This window comes from Myxine glutinosa, chromosome 8 (genome assembly GCF_964187855.1).
Source record: "Myxine glutinosa chromosome 8, kmMyxGlut1.1, whole genome shotgun sequence".
NCBI lineage: Eukaryota > Metazoa > Chordata > Myxini > Myxiniformes > Myxinidae > Myxine > Myxine glutinosa.
In genome coordinates, this window is record NC_136268.1 from 110,351,743 (window position 1) to 110,372,082 (window position 20,340).

The window sequence follows — 20,340 nt, forward strand, 5'->3', positions numbered from 1 at the left end:
TCCGAGCGTGCACAGATGAAGCAATTGAGCACAGGTGGAGTAACGTCTTCATCCATATTGCTAGACTCCATGTCCTGCAAAGTAGAAAATGAGATATATTTAGAAATTATTTTTCCACAAAGGAGTGTCTGTGGTGAAATATAAATGTTAACAATCAACTCAGAATCATGAAAAACCCTTATTTGACCCCTCATAAGTTACTTAAGGGCCGATTAAAAAAATAAAAATTCTCGAAAATAATTTTTCAGTACCCGAATTCAACAGCTTTTTTTCTGGGTTTCCCACGGGAGTTGACCTTCAACATTTTAACACATGTTATTACACACCTTTACAAACATATTGGTGAAGAAATTTTTTGGTAACAATTTAGTTAACAGATTTTCATATGTTTCCCTTACTATATATATATATATATATATATATATATATATATATATATATATATATATATATATATATATATATATATATATATATATATATATATATATATATATATATATATATATATATATATATATATATGTCTTTGATATACAGTGCATTCACAAAGTATTCAGACCCCTTCACTTTTTTCACATTTTGTTATGTTGCAGCCTTATGCTGAAATAATTTGAATTCATTTTTTCCCTCATAAATCTACACTCAATACCCCATAATGACAAAGAGAAAACAGGATTTTAGAAAGTTTTGCAAATTTATTAAAAAGAAAAAACTGAAATATCACATTGACATAAGTATTCAGACCCTTAACTCAGTACTTAGTTGAGGCACCTTTGGCAGCGATTACAGTCTCGAGTCTTCTTGGGTATGACGCGACAAGCTTTGCACACCTGGATTTGGGGATTTTCTGCCATTCTTCTCTGCAGATCCTCTCAAGCTCTGTCAGGTTGGATGGGGACCATTGGTGGACAGCCATTTTCAGGTCTCTCCAGAGATGTTCGATTGGGTTAAAGTCAGGGCTCTGGCTGGGCCACTCAAGGACCTTCACAGAGTTGTCCCTAAGCCACTCCTGCGTTGTCTTGGCTGTGTGCTTCGGGTCATTGTCCAGTTGGATGGTGAACCTTCGAACCAGTCTGAGGTCCTGAGCACTCTGTTTCAGGTTTTCATTAAGGATATCTCTGTACTTTGCTCCATTCATTGTTCCCACAACCCTGACCAGTCCCCCAGTCCCTGCTGTTGAAAAACACTCCCACAGCATGATGCTGCCACCACCATGCTTCACCGTTGGGATGGTATTGGGCAGGTGATGAGTGTTGCCTGGTTTCCTCCAGACATGACGCTTAGAATTGAGGCCAAACAGTTCAATCTTGGTTTCATCAGACCACAGAATCTTGTTTGTCACAGTCTGAGGGTCCTTTAGGTGCTTTTTTGGAAACTCCAAACGGGCTTTCATGTGTCTTTCACTGAGGTGAGGCTTCCGTCTGGCCACTCTGCCATAATGCCCAGATCGGTGGAGTGTTGCAGTGATGGTTGTCCTTCTGGAAGTTTCTCCCATCTGGAAGTTTCTCACAGGATCTCTGGAGCTCAGCCAGAGTGACCATCGGGTTCTTGGTCACCTCTCTTATCAAGGCCCTTCTCCCTCGATTGCTCAGTTTGGCCGGGCGGCCAGCTCTAGGAAGAGTCCTGGTTGTTCCAAACTTCTTCCATTTAAGAATTATGAAGGGCACTGTGCTCTTGGGAACCTTCAATGAAGCAGAAATTTTTTTGTAGGCTTCCCCAGATCTGTGCCTCGACACAATCCTGTCTCTGAGCTCTGCAGGCATTTCCTTCGACCTCATGGCTTGGTTTTTGCTCTGATATGCATTGCCAGCTGTGAGACCTTATATAGACAGGTGTGTGCCTTTCCATATCATGTCCAATCAATTGAATTTACCACAGGTGGACTCCAATCAAGGTGTAGAAACATCTCAAAGATGATCAAGAGAAATGGAAGACACCTGATCTAAATTTCAAGTGTCATAGCAAAGGGTATGAATACTTATCTAAATGTGATATTTCAGTTTTTTCTTTTTAATAAATTTGCAAAACTTTCTAAAATCCTGTTTTCTCTTTGTCATTATGGGGTATTGAGTGCAGATTGATGAGGGAAAACATGAATTTAAACGATTTCAGCATAAGGCTGCAACATAACAAAATGTGAAAAAAGTGAAGGGGCCTGAAAACTTTCTCAATGCACTGTACATAAACGAAAAAGATATATAGCATGATATCTCAAAAAGTCGTGTACGGATTCGGACGAAACATTGTGGATGAGTTGGTTAGACGACAAGGAACAAGCCGATGAGATTTTGGTTGAGGTCCGATCCTGATCTGACCTTTCTGTGAGATACCAAACGTAAACTGTCCATCCTGGTGGAGGTATGCGCTCTCTATACCGAGTGCCGTTCTCGTTCCACTCTGTCACTTCACTGTTCCATTGGCCTCTATCTTACAGCAGAAATTGAAGCAGGAAAAACCTGACCCCTCTTTTGTAAATTCATCCTGAGTGCTTTTAATTCGGAGAAATCTATCTTGAGATAAGGGTCATCATCTGATTCCTAAGTAACGTCTTTAATATAAACTAACTGGTCCACAATTTGCTGAGTTTCCGTTTGGATCGGGTGCATTTTAACCGGCAGCCCATGAAGTTGTCGATAAAAGGGCGCATGTTGTAAGAGCAATCAATGTTGACGTTGGAGATCTGGAATGTTTTGCTATCGAGGATTTCACGTGGCCTGGACTGGGCGGGGCTTTCACTGCCCACACACGTGGGAGGAGGGGCACATGGAATGAGAACAAATAAATAAAACGTTGAGACATTGGGAGGACGGGTCCACCCTGAACTAAGGCTGAGGTCGAGGCAATGGAGGGGTAGGTGAAATCTTTACTTTCATGTCGTTATTTGAAAAGGATTCCATGTGAAATCGATAATATTAATCGTCAATCGATAATATTAATCGTAATATTAATAATTAAATCGTCCTAGGTGCCAATTTCTTTCTTGGAAGTCCTTGGTGTCCTTGTGTTTATACTTCTCCCACCTCCCCTCCCCTTCCCACGCCGCCGCCCCCCAAGACCTTTCCCTCCCACACATTCCCGATGTCCCTGCTCTTAAATGTTGTGTTTATGTGCTTCCCCTTCTCTCCCCATCTTGTCTACCGCATGATAAACCGCATGATAAACTGAACCGCATGATAAACCGCATGATAAAACATGATAAACGGTTTCTCAATGAACCGCATGATAAACTGTTATCACTGGAACAACATCTCTTTGGACTTGCCACATTTGATAACAAGAACGTCAGGCTGAACAGTTTGTTTTGTATCCCAATGATCGGCCGGATCTGGATTCGGACCTGAACCAAAATCTGATCGGCTTGTTTTTGTCACTTTACCAACTCGTCCACCAAGTTTAGTCATAACTCGTCCATAACCTTTTAAAATATCATGTTATATAACGCTTTTCACCTGATCTCTCAATGATGATGAATCACTTAAAAATTAAATAATTATCGTATCTGAATCCATATTCAGATCTTCACCAATATCTAATCGATTCGTCCTTGTTAAACACCCAACCGGTCCACCAAGTTTCGTCCAAATCCTTCCATAAATTTTTGAGATATCGTGCTATGTATCGGTTTTAGCCCTATCACTCAATGGTGAAGAATCACTTAAAAATTCTACTAGCCGGATCCGAATCCATATTCAGATCTTCACCAAAATCTAAACATTTCGTCATTGTCACATACACTACTTCTCTGCCAAGTTTCTTCGGAATCCGTCCACAACCTTTTGAGATATCCTGTTCACAAACAGACAAACAAAGAAGAAGACGTCATGCAGAGCACGATACTTGCAAAATCCACCCCCAAAAAGGTTGCCATTGATCCATCAAATTGTCCATTTCTCTCATGATTAAAGTTGACAATCTTGATCAAAGCTCGGGTCTATTGGATGAAAAGTGACGATTTTTCAGATGAAAGGTGATGATTTTAGAAGTTTCACCTTGAGTTGACCTTTTGACCTTAAAAATAGTTGTTTTCCAAATTCATTGAAGCACTGTGCAAGTGCTATATAATTTTCAAGTGAATCGGATGAAAGACAGTTTTTCAGATGAAAATTGATGATTTTGGAAGTTTGACCTTGAGTTGACCTTTGACCTTTTGACCTCAAAATAGTTGGTTTACCAATTTAGTGAGTCAATATACAAATGCTGTTCAATTTTCATGTCAACCGGATGAAAAATGGCGATTTTAGAAATATGACCCCCAGGTGACCTTTGACCTTTGACCCCAAAATCAACACGCCTCTCAAATGTGACGACCTCTACAACTTGGTGAAGTTTCATGATAATCGGTTTCGAATTGTGACCTGTAGGCGAATGACAAACAGACACACATACAAACAGACATAATGAAACACGATACTTGGCAAAAGAGAAGAAAGTAGAATGGCAATCGGTAGAGCATCCTTTTGACTTCACAAATAATTGATGGTTGAAATCTGTGCCTGTTATGCAAATCGTCTTCAAATTTTAAGTTAATCGGATGGAAATTGACAATTTTATAAATCTGGCCTATGTTGACTTTTTGGCCTATGTTGACCTCAAAAATGTTGGTGGTTAGTTTCAGTCAGCTGATATGCAAATCCTATTCAGATTTCAAGTCAATCAGATGAAAATTGAGGATTTTAGAAATATGAAAAAGGTGGTTGACCTCTGGCCAAAGTTGACCTTTTGGCCTATGCTGATCTTAAAAATAGTTGTTGGTTGAATGCAGTTAACTGATATGAAAATCCTATTCAAATTTCAAGTCATTCGGATGAAAATTGAGGATTTTGGAAATTAGAAAAAAGGGTAGAAATTTATCTTTATCAAAAACTCTTTTCCTCACTCTCCTTACTCTCCTTGCACTTCCCTCTCTCCACCCCACCTCCAGGAGTACCTCTGGCTACGGCGTCCTCTCTGCTCCCACCTTTTGTTCATATGTGTTTTGTACCATCCTCCAAACAGAGATGACTCCATTCACATTTCGCTGTCTGATAATATGGACCAACTTCTATCCACTCATCCCAACTCCCTCTTCCTCATATGTGGTGACTTCAACTGTCATCATGCCAGTTCGCTGGGGGTGGGTACCTCTCTCACCAGCCATGGCAACTCAGCATAGGACTACTGCAACTCATTGGGACTGACACAATCTGTCAATTTCCCACCCTGGATCAATGGAGCATCTTCTCTTCCAGACTTGGTTATGACAAACTTCCCTGCAAATGTTTGCTGCTCTTCTTCTGCTCCAATTGGTTCAGTTGATAATTTGCTTGTTAAAGTGGATATCTCTCTGGCCAATCTCAGAGAGCCTCCTCAGCTCGACGAGTCTGGCATTTCACTCAGGACGACTGTCATGGTCTTCAAGCAGCGATTAATCATCTTGGCCGGTCTCCCATCTCTATCGCCTCTGACATCAACTCTTCCTGGGAATTCTTCCAAAGCAAACTGCTCTCTCTCATGCACAGATTTATCCCATCTCGTCTTCAGTTTTCATACCCTTGCTCCCGTCCATGGTACACTGAATCTTGTGGTGAGGCAGTTGCCCTGAAACAACTTGCCTTTGCCTCTTGGAAGGCTAATCCAACGGAAGGCAATCTCAGTTCCTTCCACCAAGCTCAGAACAAGCGTGTGTCTTCCCTCAGGAGAGCCAGGAAACAATATCTCTCGACTCTCAAGACTGAACTGTCAAACCTGTCTCCTTCCTCCAAATCCTGGCAGCGTCTTGTCAAATCTGTTTCTGGTGTTTGTTCCCCCTCCATCCCCTCACTTACCTCAAATGGCTACACAGTTGACACCACACATGAAAAAGCTGAATGCCTCAACACTGTGTTTGCCTCAAAATCTTGTGTCCCAAACCCTTGTTTTTGAAATACAGACAAAGAGGTCTGTATTTCAAAAAAGTGGATCTGAGGTGAATTAACAGGGGTAGAAGAGATCAAGGTTTTGGATGGGGGAAGACAAGAGATGGTGGTGAACAGCTGTTCTAAAGACCTGGAGGAGGAGTGGGATTGAAGAGAGTGAGGGAGTTTGTTCCAGAGGCGGGAGTAAAGAGGAATGAAGGAGTGAAGGTGAGCAGAGAGTCTTGATTTTGGCAATTTCACCAGAAGAGGGTTACTGGCAGATCTTGTGCGACCTGCAGGAATATTTGGGGGAGAGAGCACAGATAGAGCTGGGGGAGCAAGGCCAGATAGTTCGTAGAAGACAGAAAGACCACCAACCTGGCTGCGGTGAGTGAGTGAAAGGCCCTCGGAGTTAGATTCATCGCGGGAGAATCCAATGATTCTGAAAGCTTTGGTTTCAACGGCGTGAAGACGAGCAAGGTGTGAGGCAGGAGCACCAGCCCAGAGGGGAGAACAGTATTCCATTGAACTGCGGCTTAAAGCCTTGTATGTGGTGAGGAGCTCAGGTGTGCCAAGGAAGGACTTCACACGATGAAGGATGCCTAGTCGGCGACTGGCTTTGGAGGCCAGCTTGGAAATGTGGTTTTCCCAGGAAAGATCATTGGAGATAGTGAGACCCAAAAGCTTGAGTGACAGAATTTCTTGGAGAGGATTGTTCAGAAAGTAGAATGGAGGGTTGTCCAGTCGGTCTTTTTGGAGAGACATGGTAAGAGTGTGAGATTTGTCAGGATTGAAAGACATGTTCCACTTGTTTGACCAGTCTGTGATTTTGTCCAGGTCTGCAGAGAGTGAGGAGGCTGCAGACTGCCGATCTGAGGGATGAGGAATGGAGCGGCAGAGAGTGGAGTCATCAGCAAAGAGAAAGAGAGGAGTTTTAAGAGAGTCAGAGAGATCATTGATGAAGACCAGAAAAAGCACAGGGCCCAGAACACTGCCTTGGGGAACTCCAGCCTGAACAGGAAAGGGAGATGAGAGAAACCCATTCAGGGTCACACGTTGACTACGACCAGAGAGGAAGTCCGCAAGCCATGCGTGGAGATTTCCATGGATACCATAGGAGGAGAGTTTCGTGAGCAGAGCTGGGTGCCAGACCATATCGAAGGCACGTGATATGTCAAAGGAGACAGCTCTGATTTCCTGTTTGGCATTGAGGACCTCCATCCATTGTTGAGACAGCAGAAGCAGCATGTCCAGAGTAGAGTGACCTGGTTTGAAACCAAATTGATGATCAGAGGTCAATCCATTGGAGAAGAGGAAAGATTTGATATCCGAAGCAATGATGGATTCCATGACTTTGCTGATAATTGGGAGAAGGCTGATTGGTCTGTCGTTGCAAGGATCTGTTTTTGCACATTTTTTGTGTAAAGCGGTAATGTTGGCTGATTTCCAAACTGATGGCAGATGACCTTAAGCAAAAGAGAGGGTGAAGAGAACAGAGAGAGGGAGTGAAAGAGCGGAAGAGCAGGATTTTAGGACCCGTGGGCTGATGCTGTCTGGTCCAGTTGCAGAATCAGAGTCGAGGATTGACAAAAACTTCTCCACCTTGTCAGGAGAGAAGGACACAGAGTCCAGGAGCAGCTGGGTACGACTGGGTACGCCTGGTACAGAGAGGGATGGGTTGGGGACACAAGAATTTGAGGCAAACACAGAGTTGAGGCCTTTTCACATGTGGAGTCAGCTGTGTAGCCGTTTGAGGTAAGGGAGGGCCTTGAAGGGGAACTAACACCAGAAACAGATTTGACCAGACGCCACTAGGATTTGGAAGAGGGAGACAGGTTTGAGAGTTCAGTCTTGAGAGTGGAGAGATATTGTTTCCTGGCTCTCCTGAGGGTGGACACACACTTGTTCCGGGCTTTGTGAAAGGAAATGAGATTGCCTTCCATTGGATTTGCCTTCCAGGAGGCGAAGGCAAGTTGATTTGGGCAACTGCCTCACTACAAGATTCCGATGATGGATGAGTTGATCACTACAAGATGGATGGGAGGAAGGGTCTGACATCTGAAGACGGGATGGGATAAATCTGTGCATGAGAGAGAGCAGTTTACTTTGGAAGAATTCCCAGGATGAGTTGATGTCAGAGGCAGTAGAGATGGGAGACCAGTCCAGATGATTTATGGCTGCTTGAAGACCGTGCGAGTTGGCCTGAGTGAAATGCCAGACTCATCAACGCTGAGGAGGCTCTCTGAGAATGACCAGAGAGATATCCACTTTAACAAGCAAATGATCAGCTGAACCAATTGGAGCAGAAGAAGAGCAGCAGGCATTTGCAGGGAAGTTAGTCATAACCAAGTTTAGAAGAGAAGATGCTCCATTGACTGAGGTCTGGGTCGGGAAATTAACAGATTGTGTTAGACCCAATGAGTCACAGAAGTCCTTTGCTGAGGTGCCATGGCTGGTGAGAAAGGTACCCACACCTAGCCAGCTGGCATGATGACAGTTGAAATCACCACATATGAGGAAGAGAGAGTTGGGATGAGTAGATAGAAGTTGGTTCATGTTATCAGACAGCGAGATGTAGATGGAGTCATCACTGTTTGGTGGACGGTAGAACACACATATGAACAAAAGGTGGGAGCGAAGGGGAAACCGTAGCCAGAGGTACTCCTGGGGGGTGAGGTGGAGAGAGGGCAGTGCAGGGAGAGTAAGGAAGAGAGTTTTTGAAAAAGATAGCAACCCCACCTCCAGGACAAGGCTCAGGTCTATCACACCGGAGGAGGGAGTAACCCGGGAGAGATATTAAGGAATCGGAGACATAATGAAGGAGGAAAGTTTATATTGAGCAGATCAAGTCTGGCTTGTCAGAAGCAACCTGTATGGAGAGATCAGTCAAGTTTGACCGAAGGCCCTGGATGTTTGAGGTCCATACCGTTGATGAATAGAAAATGGGTGCATCGGACACAGAACAGGTGGGGGGGGGGGGGGGGGCAGGAGGGGTAGGGTAAGATGTGGAAGAGGAGGAGGAGGAGGTAGGGAGAGCTGTTGAAAGTGTGTCAGAGATTTCAGAATAGCTAGGAGAAAGGGAAGGATGAGGCGGACAAAAGGTTTGATGGTGATTGGGTGAGGCACAGTGAGGTGTTGTTTGAGGGGGGGGGGAGCAGAGCGAGGAAGAAAGTTGGGGGAGATGGAGGTGAGTTGGAAGGGAGAAGAAGCGGGGAGGATGCTTTGAGGGGGAGGGGTGAGAGGGGAGAATTGGAGAAAAATGGAGGGTGGGGAGATTAGGAGGGGAGGGGGAAGGGGAGGGGCAAGGGGGGAGTTTAGGAGTGGAGGGGCGAGGGGGGAGTTTAGGAGGGAAGGGGCGAGGGGGGAGTTTGGAATGGGAGGAGCGAGGAGGGAGTTTAGGATGGGAGGGGTGAGGGGGGAGTTTAGGAGGGGAGGGGTGAGGGGAGAGTTTGGAATGGGAGGGGTGAGGGGGGAGTTTAGGAGGGGAGGGGCGAGGAGGGAGTTTAGGAAGGGAGGGGCGAGGAGGGAGTTTAGGAGGGGAGGGGCGAGGAGGGAGTTTATGAGGGGAGGGGTGAGGGGGGAGTTTAGGAGGGGAGGGGCGAGGAGGGAGTTTATGAGGGGAGGGGTGAGGGGGGAGTTTAGAATGGGAGGGGTGAGGCGGGAGTTTAGGAGTGGAGGGGGTAGGGGGTGGTTTAGGAGTGGAGGGGGTAGGGGGTGGTTTAGGAGGGAAGGGGCAAGCGGGAGATTTGAAATGGTTCGGGGAGATTAGGAGAGGAGGGATGAGTTTGGATTTTAGAAAGTGTTGTACAATTAATGGAAAACGAACATTTATTGCAAAATGAGTTTCTTTTTGATTTTCGAGTCCGAGATCCGTTTGAAAACTTTGGAGGAGGGGTGGAATGCAGGTGAGTTTAGGGAATGTGGGAAGGAGGAACTGTAAGAGATGGAATTTTTTTTTGAAATGAAGAGATTTGGTGAGCAAATCGAAAACAGCCTTTTAAAGAAGAAGAAGAAAAGTGTGTTATAATATACAACAGAATACAACACTTCAGGGGAAAGTTTAAACATTTTTAAACTAAACCATGAAAACTATCTGGGGAAATGGGGGTGAAACACGTGGTCGAAGAACGAATGAACGAACAAGAACAAAGAAGGAATTATTATTATTATTTTTTGAGTTAAGATTTTAAACAAGGAAGTATGGGGTGAAAAGACTGGGAAAAACTGAGATCGAAAGTAAATGGACCACAAACAACTGCTGAGAGAAAACAAAGCCTCAAGGCAGGAAACTTAAAATACGAGGCCTCAAAAACACAGCACGAAATAACCGACGATTTTATACAGGTATGCACGATTTACACCGAGATCTTCCTAGAGACACACAGTAGGTACACACACCGTAAAATAAAAGTACAGTTTTGACAAAAATACAAACGGGAACAATTACTTAACTTTGATAGCGTGGAGAGCGCGGAGATCTTGGAAAAAACGCAGCCTCGCCGGAAAAACTGGAAGCGGAGGTCAAAAAACCAGAAGCGGTGGCTTCTCTCTCTCCCCCCATCTTGTCTCCCGCTCCCTTTTTTGTATGTTTTGTTTGTCCATTTGTTTTTATGTGATTAATGTTAGCTCTTACATGAGCCTCGATCTTGTATACAAAAAAAAGAAAAAAAGTTGATCTGTTGACCTAAAAAAATATAGGATTTTGTCGGACCACAAACTCTACCGTTTGTTGAAGTTTCTTGAAGATCAGTTTAAAATTGTGACCTGTGGGCAAGTATAAGTTAGCGGACACAACAAACACACACACAAACAAACACACACAAACTGGAGTGATCAACATACTTGTGAAAAAAAAATAATTGCCAAGTCATAACAAACTCAGCCAAACGAACAAACAAACAAACAGACAGACAGACGTTTTTGGCCGTAACTCCCAATGGTGAAGAATCACTGAAAACATTATAGTAGCCGGACCCGAATGCGGATCTTCACCAAAATTTCGTCCTTGTGACATACGCTACATTTCTGCCAAATGTCGTCTGAATCCATCCACAACTTTTTGAGATATGTTGTTCGCAAACAAACTAACTAATAGACAAACAGACAAACAGACAGGGGTGAAAACATAACCTCCATCCACCTTCGGTGGCGGAGGTAATTAATCAATTCCTTGGTGTACAACGGCTAATAATTATCAGATACTATAGGGGCTACCTGGTGCTGCCTGGAGGGGAAATGGGTGGGGAGTGGGATATGCCTGGAGGGGAAGGGCTGGGTGAGCTTTTCGCTGCGGTGGTTTCGGGGTAAGTTGGACATTGAAAAGCAGTGTAGGTGTTGGCCTCATGGTGGTTACCTTTTTCCCCTACGGGCCAGTGGAAGGCCTGCCCACCCACCCAGACCCCACATCCCATTCTATACTTTTGTTGCCTGTGGGACCAATCATTAGTCGCCGTCAGAGATAATTATATTGGTTCCGCCCCTTTTGGCTTTATTAGCTACCTGTGCAAGCATATCGGGAGATTACTATTGCTTGGGTCCTCTGCTATAGTACTTCCTGGTTGCCGCAGCTAAGGTGCTGTGCTTGGTTGCATCGGCTCAAAAAGTGTATTTCCGAGTTTTGGTACTCTCCAGTGAATTCCTGGCTGTCCAGTGGGTGTGTGCATGCAACCGACAGACGAAGGTAGGCTTGCATCGAGTATGCGGCGCCATTTTGTTCTTTTGATAGGTTTTATTACTTGGCTGCTATTCGTCGTTTGGGATATTCTTCAGTTTAATAAAGTGTTGTATTGTGCTCTCCTACCAAACTTTCAAATAAATTCTATTAATTTGAAATCTCTGTTTGTTCAGTGAATTGAACGCTTACCTTTGGGGAATTGCTTTCAAATTACTTATTTAGGGTGTCCTACCCCATATGGGCGGAGTGGTGTAGTCTGTAGACACGCTACCAGGAGCCCTGGACTCCCCTGGGTGTCACACTTTATAAAGTGTCTTTTGGTGGCCTCAAAACGGACGCCAAGGGAAACGATCGACAGCTTAAAACCTTATTCAGGTTCTGATGTGTTGACACCGAAAAGTTGGGGCCTCGAGGTGCACATGAAATGGTGTTCTGCCGTGAAAGACTAACGTACAAACAAATAAACAAGCAACACTTTTAAATATTTTGAAGATAAAGGGCAGGTTATTTTTCATGTCATGAAATGTGTACACAGATTACAGTCGGAGGATACTTTGAGCTGTGTCCACAGATCCCCACACAAGCAGATGTTGAGATGGGAATTGCACCCAGCACACGTACCCTACACGATACCCCACAATCCATTCATTTATTGGTATGGTGTCATGGTTAGAACACAGAATGTAAACGAATAAACCAAACATTTAGACACAGGGTGTTTGGAGCATCCGCTCTGAATATGGGAGGTCGGCTGTTCGTACCTCGGCCAAGTCATACCAAAGACTTCAAAACGTGCTGCTTCCTTGCTTGATGCTCGATATTCAAAAAGGATAGAGCACGGACAAACAACCATGAGTTGGTAACAATGGCACAGCCTTTTGATGGTCAGGCCTGCATCGAAGTTCCTTGCAAGGGAACTCGTGGTATTGTTAATCCCATTAAATTAGAGACAGAACACAAACGGATTGAGCAGTTTCCTTGTTTGGCAAGTTTAATCCTGCAGAGAATCCTCGGTTACACACATTTCATATTGAAACCTTGTCTTCATATTTTGTTTCCTCTTTATATTCCATTCCCTTACACCCATTACGTGTTCAGTGCAACACATCAATCCACTCCTCCCTTCTTGCTTCATCGAGCCAAGTTGGTTGATATTGATGGCGTACCCATGAATGAATATTTTACATATAACTGGGAGAAGAAAAGCAACTTCCAAGCTCGACCGGATGATGTTCTTGTGCTCACCTATCCCAAATCAGGTGAGGTTCTAATTTCTCACACCCTAAACACCAAAACATTTTACTTTATAAGAATAAAGCTTGTATTTAATATATTTTATTCATGGTACAAGGATGTGATAGCATGGTTAATCGAGTGAATGAAATCCGAGGACTTCGAGTGATCAAAGGAAGTTCTTAAACATCATGTCAAAAAGTTTTGCTTCTTCTTGTCTTATCTCCGTTGAGTCAGCATCTGCAGGCGAGCTGTACTCTGGCAAATTTGTGAGGGATGACATCACAGTTCCCTATAGGTTAGAGCAGGAATTTGTAATTTGTTCACAGTACTGGCAATAGCTCAGCTATTCTTCGCAAACGACACCATGGCCTCATTAATGTCCACCAGCTAATGCCAGCAGATGGGTCGTCCAGTTAAACATCCACCAATGGGACAGAACAGTGATGCCTCGCCTTGTCTGCGAAGTACCTGGATGATTTATTGACCCAAGTGTAAAAATAAAACTGATAGTAAACTCGATAGAATCTGAAAATGCAAAGCCCGTCCGCGTCCGCTTTGTTTTCAGCCTTTTTTATTTTTTTATTTTTTGTATACAGGAGCGAGGCTCGTGAAAGAGCTAACATTTATCACACAAAGAAAAATCAAACGGACACACAAAACATATAATAAGGGTAGAGGTAGACAAGATGGGGAGAGAAGGGGAAACATACTTACACAACATTTGAGAGCAGGGACATCGGGAGATCTGTGGGAGGGCTTGGGGTGGGGGAGGCGTGGGAAGGGGGGAGGGGTGGGAGAAGTATAAAACACAAGGACTTCCAGGAAGGAAGTTGGTATTTCAAAAAAGTGAATCTGGGGTGAAATTAGCGGGGGTAGAAAAGATCAAGGTTTTGGATGGGGGAAGATAAGAGATGGTGGTGAACAGCTGTTTTAAATACCTGGAGAGAGGAGTGGGATTGAAGAGAGTGAGGGAGTTTGTTCCAGAGGCAGGAGAAAAGAGGAATGAAGGAGTGAAGTGCAGAGAGTCTTGATTTTGGCAGTTTAACCATAAGAGGGTTGCAGGCCGATCTTGTGCGACCTGAAGGAATATTTGGGGGCAGAGCCCAGAGAGAGCTGGGGGAGCAAGGCTGGAGAGGAGTCGGTAGAAGACGGAAAGACCACCAACCTGCCTGCGGTGAGTAAGTGAAAGGCCCTCGGAGATAGCTTCATCGCAGGAGATTCCAATGATTCTGAAAGCTTTGGTTTCAACAGCGTGAAGCCGAGCTAGGTGTGAGGCAGGAGCACCGGCCCAGAGGGGAGAGCAGTATTCCATTGAGCTGCTGATGAAAGCCTTGTATGTAGTGAGGAGCTCAGGTGTGCCAAGGAAGGACTTCGCACGATGGAGGATGCCCAGTCGGCGACTGGCTTTGGAGGCCAGACTTGAAATAGGGTAGAGGTAGACAAGGGGTACATGGGAAGGTTTTAGGGATTAAGAACATTCATAGGGTAGGGGGAGGACCACAGCCTTCTTCTTTTGTATGCTAAACATGATGAAAACAGATAAGAATATACAAAAATTGACGATTTTAGGCGATCTTAACTTTTTGACCTCAAAAGCAATATGCGTCAGTGACCTAATATGGAAACCCTGCTCAACTGTCGAGTTATTCGGATGAAAATTGATGATTTTATGCAACTTTAACCTTTGACCTTTTGGTCTCAAAAGCAATCGGCTTCTAGCTTTTGATTGGTGAACCAATTCAGTGACCCAATATGCAAATTCTTAAAGTTTCAGTCCGATCGTATGAAAATTGACAATTACATGTGATGCTGACGTACCTTTTGACCAAATTATTAATTTGACCTCATTATTCTCATAATAAAGCTTTGTTGAAAATTTGATGACAAAAAAAAATGGTAAAAAAAAATGTTACAGCCAGGACAGGCACAGACAGACAGACACACAGTCTGTTACAGCCAGACAGACAGACACACAGAAGTGATTGCAAAACCCCATCTTCCGCTTCGCGAGGGATGGGCTAAATTTCTCGTATGTTAAAAAATAATAGAGTTATACAAATTGGGACATGTTCAACATGTGAAACTAATGAAAATCAATTCCTCTCTAAGCATAAAACTGGTGGTGATATACCAAAGTTTTTATCAGGAAGTAAATCTACAACAACTGGGTTACTGGGGGAATTACACCACCTGGATATTAATTATGCGGACCTGGAACAAACTTGAATAAAAGATTAGATTAATGCGGAAGTTCTAAACCTTGGAGCAAATCTAAAAATAGGGTTGATCAAGTTTGTATATATAATTATATGAATGATCGTTTTAAGGCCATTTTCCCCGCTAGAGCGGGGGTTAGCCTTGCGGGGCCCATGACAATCATGGTTCTGTAGCGGCTACCGCTGGGTTTTCACAATCGCCTTGCACCTATCAAGGACGCGGAGCGATCACCATGCCGGGCTCGTCCAGGATAATATGTATATATATTGCTGCCCGATAAACGGGCTTTTGAGAGTGCCTGAGTGTTTGGTTTGATTAAAGCAACTCGGATGAATTCCAGCTTTTTGTCGCGTCCATTCTTCCGATCGACGTGGGAGCCCCAGCTCCTTCAGTTCCCTGTTTGAGGCAATGTTTTTATGGCCGGATGCCCTTCCTGGCACCAACCCTTAGTCGCCTCTTACGACGCGCAGGGATACGGTGTACCTATTCTAAACCAGGGTACACACCGGGATCATTCACCCCAACAAGCTGGTACTCAATTTGCCGACCTCGGAAGGTTTGACAGGCTGAGTCAACCCCCCTGGTGTTAATTCAGCGATCGACTGGGATTCGAACCCAGGATCCTCTGATCTCAAGCCGGCACCCTAACCGCTAAGCCAACACCAGGCTCAAGTTTGTATGAAAGGTTTGTTCATCAAGTTTGTATGAAAGGTTTGTTGATCAGGTTTGTATGAAACACGATATTCATTATGATATCAAGTTGGATGAGAAACAAGAAGCTGATAGAGAAATGTTAGAAATTTGTCATTTTGGAAATTTGTCGGGATTGGGAGTGAGGTGTTGAGGACTTGTGGTTGGGAAGAGGCTTGCAGACTTTTGGTGATGTGGGGTTGAGGAATTGCAGAAGAAAGGGGGAGGGGGAAGGGGAGTTGAGGACTTGAAGAGAAAAGGTGGAGCTGGGATTGGGAGGGGGTGTTGAGGAATGAAAGAAGAAAGAGGGACTGGAGGACAGAGAGTTGGAGTGGCGGTTGGGGAGGCAGCGAAGGTACAGAGTCTGGAAAGGGGTTGAGGCTAGGAGGGAGTGAGGACTTGTGGCTGGGAAGACGCTTGCAGACATTTAGTGATGTGGGGTTGAGGACTTGCAGAAGAAAGGGGGAGGAGAGGACACAGAGTTAGGGTGGGGAGGAGGGGATAGAGAGCAAGGAGAGGGAGTTTGCCAACTTGTGGTGGGGAGGGGCCTTGAACACTTGGGGTTGAAACCTTGGTGCTGGGAGAGAGGAGGTGAGAGGGTGGAGGTTGAGATCTTGAAGAAGAAAGGTCTTAAAGTACTTAAAGCCACATTTTACATTTCTCGGAATTTCCATGGGTCCCTGCAATTATGCTGTCAAAGGACATTCCTATGCAAACTCCCTATATATTCCACACAATATTGGGAACGATGGTAATTCCCTTACAACAGGCCCGTTGGACTGGATTATCTGCTCGTACTATATATAGCTAGCAGAAGCCAGTGGTAAAATTACGACAATATAATAAAGGTGAAAAATGTGTACCACACATGGTTAAAAAAAAGTACAAGACATGATTTTGTATCAGCAATTATATGTGGAGTAGAGTGGAAAATGTTGCTTACGGTATTCATTGTATATCAGTGACAATGTGTTCACCGGTACTACGTACTGTATAACGAGGAGTGCCTGCATAGATTTAAGAAGTGTATGTTTGTTTGTGGGTTTGCGTCTTTGTTTGACTTCTATGTCTTCCTACACCACTGGACGCAATGAGTTGAAAACAGGGGGTTGTACTCGTGGTGCGCATGAGAAGGTTTTCGGTGATAAAAACATTTAATAGCCTCCGGGGTCATGGTGGTGGGAGCACGCAAATTCTCTATGTAAATCTGTATAAAATTGCATCCCTCTCGGTGTGAGGGGGATTACAAGTCATCAAAATACTCCAATGCTCTGCTTGAAAACTATAGACATCATAGACGTTTGGGATTATCACACTAAATATCATACTTAGTTTTATTTCTACACCCCCTCCCCCCCCCCCCCATCCCCACCCCCAACCAACGGAATGAGTTTAAAATGGCTGGTTCTACTCACGGGGTACATGGGAAGGTTTTAGGGATGAAGAACATTCATAGGGTATGGGGAGGACCCCAATTATCTTTGTAATTGTGTATCGTATAGCACCACCTGGTGGAGGTCTGCATTACAACTCATAAATCATAAAGGTTGGGGATCAACCTCTCCGCAAGGACGGGTTCTTGGCTCATAACCATTCATTTGCTTGCTCTCTGCTCTGCTTGAGTCTCCTTTATGAATGGCAACCCTATCTCTTTAATTAATCCCCTGTTATCACTGGGCTGGCAGCTTTAATTGTGGCATAGTTTAAAATCTGTGTTCAGTGTTTGTCTTATTGGGGTGCCCTTGGGACACGTGCCCGTTCTCATCAAATAGAGTAGTTGTGCATCAGTTTGTTTATATTGTTGTGCCGTGTAGTTTTAATTGTAAACATTTTATTTTTCCCCCGTTGGACTTGGTCTGAAAGGGGGGGCTTATGGATTGGATCGCGTCCATTCGTCCGCCAGTGTGTGTGTGTGTGCGCGTCTGTCCTTTACCATATCCTGGACATGTACGGTCCGATTTTGTTCCTAATTGGCACAAGCGCAGTGCGTGATGGCATACGCGTGTGATGCAATCTGATAAAAGATGGCCGACTAGTCGACTGGCAGCCATTTGAGTTGTAAAAAACTCGACATTGAACATGTCCTCAACCATTTCTTGGCCATACATGTACCGATCTTGTTCAAACTTAGCAGACAGATAATGAATGATGGCTGACATATGCATGCCATTTTATTTCAAGATCAGATACAAGATCATTTTGTTACTTAAACGTGTGCCCAACAATTTATTGGACATGCATGGACGGGTTCTATTCAAACTTAGCACAAAGACAATACATGAGAGTATACCTATGTGGAATATTTTGTTTTGTAATCCAACCAAAGATGGTTGACTGGTGGCCTTTAACTCCGAACAGCAAAATTACTAAAACAATGGGGGCTATGACTTTTTATGTCTTTTTCTCCTTGTCCCTATTAAACTGTTTAACTTTTTGAAGTGGTGGTGTCTGTTTCCTCCATCCACGATCAGGCTCATTAAAAGTAAACAGTTGGCGGCTTTTGGGCTAAGCAAATACTGGCTTCCATTTCTTGCATGAGGTTCTTATTTGGCCAATAAACGCTTGGTTATCCGAGGCCACGAAGCCTGGTGTTGGCTTAACGGTCAGGGTGGCTAGCTTCATATCTCAGGGTCCTGAGTTCAAGCCCCTGTCATTTCGTTTAACTAGCACCAGGTGCATTGACTGAGCCTGTCATCCTCCCGTGGTCGGCAAAATGAGAACGTTTATTGGGAAGAATGAACCATTTGAATATCCTGTGTTGGAGTGCCGACCTGTCCAGGATTGTGCCCAATAGCCACACCCTGCTTCGGCAGCCCTATACATCTGAAGATGCAAAAAGGAGTGATCTTCTCCACACGAAGCCATGCCCCATGTGAATAGAGTTGATGAATGAAGGTTTACACACAGCATTTTAATATTTGTTTGTCCTTTATTTTATTTGAATAAAATAACTCTTCTTTCTCTCACTAATAAATCACGACGTTACACAACAACTCAAATTAACATTGTAGATGCAGTGTACCATAAGCAACACATTTTGTCAATATTGTTCTACGACACAGTTCACACTACATTTAAACGGATGTTTCTCTGTAGGCACAACGTGGATGCAGGAGATAGCCGACACGGTGTACTCCGATGGTGACATAGAGTTTGCAAAGCGAGCGTCAATTGATGTGCGTGTGCCATTTTTGGAGTTTGAAAGTGCAGATGTGTTACAACAACCATCTGGTAAGTTCCATGCTTTTGACTAATCTGTTCAAGCAATAACAAAAGTCAGAGTTGACAATTTACATTTACTCATTAAGTCAGTGGCATTGCAATAAGATGACAAAAACAAGCTTCCTAGAGCGTTCTACTTTGGTGCATTTGTATCCAGGTTTTTGTCCATTATCTCCCACATTCATCCCTGCTGGGCCTTGTCAGACTGCAACTTCATTGGTCACTTTCTGTGGGGATAACAATAATCTGCAGCTGTGGATAATATAATACGAGTTCATTTCCACGGAACTTCAACGCATGAGGAAGCCTTGAGGGCCATAAAAGCCTGCACTATGATTGCCTCCTTCAAGTCTCAATTTCTTTACATTCTCTTTTGACAAGTTACCAAACGCACACATCACCTTGAAAGAAATAATACTTTTAAAATGAATCTCGACAACTTGACAGATTGGGCTCCATTTATTCGCTCACAAAATGAAAACATTACTTCACAACTGTGGAATCAGACCGTGATGGTGATACCCCGGAAACTGAAATAAACCAGTGCTGGGGTAAAACGGAGAAGGTTTGCACATTCATATATGACATCCTCCACCTTAAGTCAAAAATGAACAGGAGTCCATGGAGCAATACTTGCACTCAAATAACAGAAAGTGGACCTCGGGAAGACTGTTCCGGTCATTAAGCAGACACGGAAATTATTCTGCCCCCGTATGTGTTCACGTGAAAATAGAACATTGGTATAAAAAAAACACTTCAAGGAGTTCAACAGTTTGGTAGTTTTCTCTTGCGTGTAGAGCGTCGCAGTATAACTGTGGATATGGAGTCCGAAGAGTCCACAACAGGGTGCAGGAGCGTTCACAGAAGATTTTGAGGCATCAAAGTCGACTGGATCGTGACCCCGACAATTTCTGGCGGTGGCGAGTCGAACTGTTGTTCTGGCTGTGATAATGTTGCTTGCTTGATCGATGGACAGTGATAAGTGACAGTTGGTAAGGTATGTGGTCCTGATGTTGACGAATGTCATGTCCGTTGTGCAGGCGAATCACGTAGGACAGTGGATCTGGGTTCGCAATCACATATTACCCGTGTCAAAGTTGCAGGAAAAACACTGGGTATCTAAAGTTGATACAGCTACTGCTGGGCAACGTGGGCATCAAATTTTGTTTAAGCTGGCTCTCTTAACCGTTTATCAAGTGTCAATCTCAGGTGTCATTTCATCAACAACTTGGACAGACCTGCTCCGGTTATTGAGTGTGAATCGGTGTTTGAACAGGAGACGGGGTAGCTTTGTCTCTGTTTCCATCCAGAAATTTCTACAATCCGGATTTGATGATTCCCACCGAATGTTCTGCCAAGTCATTTGAAGCCTGGTGATGTGGGCTGACAAACCTGTGTTTGATGCCGTTCCGACGCATGAATCAA

At 44.1% G+C, this 20,340-nt stretch overlaps 1 protein-coding gene across 1 annotated transcript in view; it reads left to right on the forward strand.

Annotated features, from left to right (window-relative positions):
• The first annotated feature begins 2,800 nt into the window (after positions 1–2,800).
• Positions 2,801–20,340, forward strand: part of LOC137432840 (sulfotransferase 1B1-like) — a 64,493-nt gene continuing 46,953 nt past the window's right edge. Inside the window, exons 1-3 of the mRNA XM_068125089.2 lie at positions 2,801–2,853; positions 12,649–12,809; positions 18,790–18,924. Coding sequence (XP_067981190.2) covers positions 2,846–2,853; positions 12,649–12,809; positions 18,790–18,924 — 304 coding nt within the window. The 5' untranslated portion in view covers positions 2,801–2,845. The remainder of the gene's footprint in view (positions 2,854–12,648; positions 12,810–18,789; positions 18,925–20,340) is intronic.